We start from the raw sequence: 4,859 nt of genomic DNA, 5'->3' as shown, positions 1-4,859 counted from the left end.
TTTTTTATATAAGATTTACAAAAACTGCGCTTGGAGCACTTTCCACTTATATCGTATATGGACACACCTATAAATAAGGTAAAACAGCTTGTCGTGCTTTTGTAGTGACTTTGGAACATGAGTTTGGTGATTAATAATGTTAAATCAATGCTTATCGTGYGCTTYATAAATCAATGGTCTGCGTTCATCAGCTCTGCTATGCGTTTTTGATCGTTGGGCAGCAGCCAGATCCGGCGCAATGATGGACGCCGTTTATATTTTGCATTGCATTTTCACTCTTGCGAGCTGCTTTTCGTGYTGAAAACGTGTTTTCACCTAGATCATAAGCTCCTGATATCTGCCTGTATTCCCGTAAGGACGGAGCAGCTCCACACTGACGCTCCCTGGCACATTTATGAGATAGAAAACTCTGTTAATTGACTTAATTGGCTAATTTCTGGGCATGTTACGCCTTTAACTAGCCACACGAGTCTCTAAAGGAGTCGGTTTTGATGCGCTTGTGTGTATGCCCTTTCTTTCATGAATGCCGAATGCTAAAAGTGTCTTCTCAGGAAAAAAAATAAATAAATAAAGAACACAAGCAGACACACACACACACACACACATACACACACTCCCTCTCCACTGTGATATTTTTTTTTCTTATATTTTGTGGAGTGTTAACTTTTTCAGTTTCACTAACGTCCATCAGCAGCATATCTCATGAACACATTTCAGTACTGATATCTTGCGCCACTGAATGAAGTTCCTGTCGCGGAGTCCGAGCTGTTTGCTGTAGGTCTGCGTAAGCGTTTGGTTTTTATTCCATTTTGTCACGCAGCATATTCTCCTAACTCTCGCCGTCAAGGAGCGACCATAAATTACATCTAATGCTCTCTGCTCTCCTGCGCTGCTTTATACAAACGATCCGATCRCCCCTGACTGCAGGGGCTAAAGCAGACAACTCTCTTCTGTATTTTCTACTAAATAATTTTTTTTTTTTTTAAGTTGAATGATATCGTTCAACAAAGCATTTCAAAGCGTTCAAAGCCGAAATCAGTTTCAACTCGATTTGTATGTCTTAGAAACTAACCTCTGAGTTCATAAGGAGACTTTGCCCAACTCTTAAAAAGTACATTTTCAAGTTCATTCACTTTGGTAGTCTGAAACAGGGACGTGTGGCCTAAAACCTGTGAGTTTTCAGACAGCGATGGCAACAGAAAAATAAAACATTTGTGAATGTCTCTAAATATGATTTGTATATCTAATAAATTTGCTTTTTTTGTGTTTGATCAACCACTTTTCTACAAAAGTTGAACCTATCTGCACTCATTTGAGACATCAGTGAGTTTGTGTCCCGCTAACTAAACAAAGCGGTATAAATACAGAGCRTAATTACTGTATTTATAAACTCTTAACCAGCTATTATACGTTGTTCTGCTTAGATTGCTTTCCGACTGTGTTGCGAGATGAGCATCTTCAATACTCATCTCGGTTCTCTGCTCGGCACTGGCTGATAGACATCGGACAAAAATATAGCATTTTTGAGGATATACACTGCTCTAAGAATTTCATAAAGCTTGTGAATATAGCAAAAAAAAATTCAGCAATTTTTACTATATTCTTTATTTTTGCTCATGAGTGTTGTTTTACAGAGATGAGGAAGTGACTGTGTGGACTTATAGGACCCGTCTCATAACGGGCGAAAAAGTCTCCTTAACTTTCGCAGGGAACACAACTGAGCATTAACGCGTTTGGTGAGAAGGTCAAAATCATGTGAACATTTCAATTGTTGCAAAGCCTTTTAAATGTCATAGCGCACATGTTCGCAGTGGCTTGCAAGTATATTTTCGGGTCAAAATRTGCGGCTTTTCTGTTCTTTTAAAACAACAATCCTGTGCGTTTTTACGCGCACTGCGACTGAGCTCATCCTCTACTTATTGTCCTGAAATGAAGTTCGGCTCACAGTTACCCTGTGACTGGGGCGTTTACCCCAAATGGATTAGTGGGCAGGCAGTAACCGACAGTTAGGCACGAAGAGTTCCCTTGTATCTCCGTAACAACTCCCAAGGTGCGCATTGTGAGATCTTTCAAAACTGACCTTCAATTCATGTAGATTTAAATAACTAATAACAGTCCCAAATCTGCCTTTCACGCCCCCTTGTCGAGATCTCTGTTCAGTTTTTTGAACGTCCCACACAGTTAAATGACGTCTTGTGTCTGTTGATGCCACACTGTCACATCCGTGCGCTTTGGATCATCTTCCTATTGTTGTCGCAGTTATTTGAACAGTGATCCGCGACGGGCGCATGGCATGCTGAGATCAGTGCCGAGTGAAGCGCACCATTTAAACACACACACACGCTCTCTCTCTCTCTCTCTCCCTCTCAAACACACACACACACACACACGCACGCACGCAGAGAGACTGACTGGCACACACAGAGTAGCGAGCGCTCACGTTGATTCAAATGTCCGCGGAGTTGCCTTACCTTCATTGGGGGGATAGATGATGAAGAAAGCAGGGACAACGCAGGACATTAGAAGGTGTAAAATGAAAAGAAGTGATCGCGGATTGCAATCCATGGCGGCGGATCAGAGGTACAGAACTCCATGAAGCCACTGACTGGTCTGGGAACGTCTTCTCTCCACTCAGCTTTCCCCCCCCTCTCTCCTGCTCCGTCTCCCTTCAGCAGGAGCAGTTTTCCGCTGGGTCCTACAGAGTCAAACCAACAGCAAGTTCATCACAGGTCAAGCAGAAACTGGAGTCTAGCAGGAAAGCTTTTAGTTCTAGGTTTTATTTTACATTTTACCTTTATTTTGCATATTGTGTTGTTGTTTTTTTTTAACTGTTTGAATCAACCCAATAAGAAATACGACCAGGGACGAGCTAAAAAAAAAAAAAATGGAGTGACACAGGAACTGCATGATGCTGTTTTGTTTTACTTGATCAACTATTTGGAAATATTAGTTAAATATTTAGCAATTCTAACTCTATGTTATATTATAGCTTAATGAGGTTAAGAAGGTTAATGAACAGCCAAAGCTGTAATATTTTGTCTGTCTATAAATGTAATGTTCAGTCTAAAATGTCAACAGCATAACTGAACCCCTAAAATTTTGGGGGATTGTTTTAGTGAATATCTGCAAGATTAGTCTTGGTTACCGTTTTAATACCCCTTTGGAGATTTTCTGGAGGGACTATATAGTTATTAATTTATTTGTATTTATTTCCTTGTGTGCTTTAACATGCTTTTAAAATCCTTTTGGATTTCTGTCACTCACCTCTGATCCTTTAAAATTAATGTCACTATTCAAACACCATAGTGAGCGTGATGGAAAAAAAAAAAAAAAATAAAAATCATGTCAGCTTACTTTCAGTACAGACACTYAGTCTTTATTTTCTCAATTGAAGGCAGCAATAAAAAGCTTTAATTGGTCTTAAACATGTTCAGACTGTAGATATAATCATTCATTGTGTTAGATTCTCAGTTTATGATAGTAAAACTAATATCTTGGTTATTTTATTATTGAATATACCACATCAGCTTAGCAAGGGTGAGGACCCGTCATGAGAGTAGTGGTTGATAATGTTTCTGCATTATAGAAATAAGTTTAATTTGTAACCAGCTTAGCAACAATGTCAACATTAGAGTCAAACCATGATACAGTCACTATAAATAACAAAACACATCTTTGCTGTGGTTAATATTTCAGTCCAAGTCAGTGCTTTGACTTAGCAGCTATGCTCCTGTTACAGCTAAACTTCCTAGCAGGCTAATCAGGTGATATTCATTTATTTCAATAAGAATATTTTGTAGTCTTGGGGCCATTTAAAGGCACAGCAAAGCAGCAAAAACATAAACACAATCACAGAACTGAACTTAACATTCAAAGACCAACACATATTAGTTGCTGTAACGCTCTGTTTTTTAATTGAAATTCAGCTGTTTCACTTGTGTATTTGTTAAACATATTGATTCTAAGAGGCACTTCAATTCCTGCATCATCGACAGCAGAATTCATGGGACAAAATCTTACGGTTTGTTTTTTTGCAGTGTAATCCAACTGACTGCTTTAAGTTTTTCAAGCTAATACTTTAAGTTCTAGCGTTGAAGGTTAAAAATAAGTAAAATTTAATGAGTGGCGTAGGACTAATTTTATGACTTTTTTTTTTTTTAAAGAAAAACCACTATGTATGTTATAGTTGTTAAAGTAACAGCATGAGAATAAGTGACCCCAACATTTATTTACACACTAATTTCATGAGATGTTTTGCCATGTTGAATCTGTGATCTAAAATTAACAAAGTGAAGTTGAAATTTTAGTTTTGTATTGAATATGTTTTTCATACTGCCGAGATTATATATTTTTAGTCGTCATACTAATTTCATGAAGGGACAACGTTTCATTCATTGCTATGTTGAAGGACATGTGATATGCATGTGGTCAGGTCTACTGTGGACAATTCTTTCAGAAGACCATTAGGGGCCCCCAACATCACAAAGCTTGTTGTATCCTGAAAGGCTTGGGTGGCAGTATAACGTCAGGGCCCTTGCTGAGACACCAGCTGTTGTGGTTGGGGGTTGGAGCTGGAGGTTAAGGCAAGGCATGTGATATATGGGAAAAGTTAAAGAACACAGCACACTGTGAACACAACAATATAGTGCCATTTGGACTTTGAGAACTCACTCCAAAATTCAAATGATCTCATTAGCTTACACATGGACAAAAAACACATGTCTAACCATATATTAATAAGTGTTACATAAAGGATATTTAAGTTATATATATACACTGCTCAAAAAAATAAAGGGAACACTTAAACACTGATTGACAAAGGGGACCCTCGTCGGGTCAATCAGTTTTGCTTCCTAAGT

The 4,859-nt window shown here is 38.5% G+C and overlaps 1 protein-coding gene across 1 annotated transcript in view; it reads right to left on the bottom strand.

Annotated features, from left to right (window-relative positions):
• Nucleotides 1-2,762, bottom strand: part of epha3 (eph receptor A3) — a 110,528-nt gene extending 107,766 nt beyond the window's left edge. Inside the window, exon 1 of the mRNA XM_017302419.1 lies at nucleotides 2,472-2,762. Within this exon, the coding sequence (XP_017157908.1) occupies nucleotides 2,472-2,565 (94 nt within the window). The 5' untranslated portion in view covers nucleotides 2,566-2,762. The remainder of the gene's footprint in view (nucleotides 1-2,471) is intronic.
• Between the last annotated feature and the right edge of the window lie 2,097 nt (nucleotides 2,763-4,859).

Source organism: Poecilia reticulata, linkage group LG2 (assembly GCF_000633615.1).
Source record: "Poecilia reticulata strain Guanapo linkage group LG2, Guppy_female_1.0+MT, whole genome shotgun sequence".
NCBI classification, from domain to species: domain Eukaryota; kingdom Metazoa; phylum Chordata; class Actinopteri; order Cyprinodontiformes; family Poeciliidae; genus Poecilia; species Poecilia reticulata.
The sequence above is the reverse complement of the archived record's forward strand: the minus strand, read 5'-3'. Positions and strand labels throughout refer to the sequence as shown.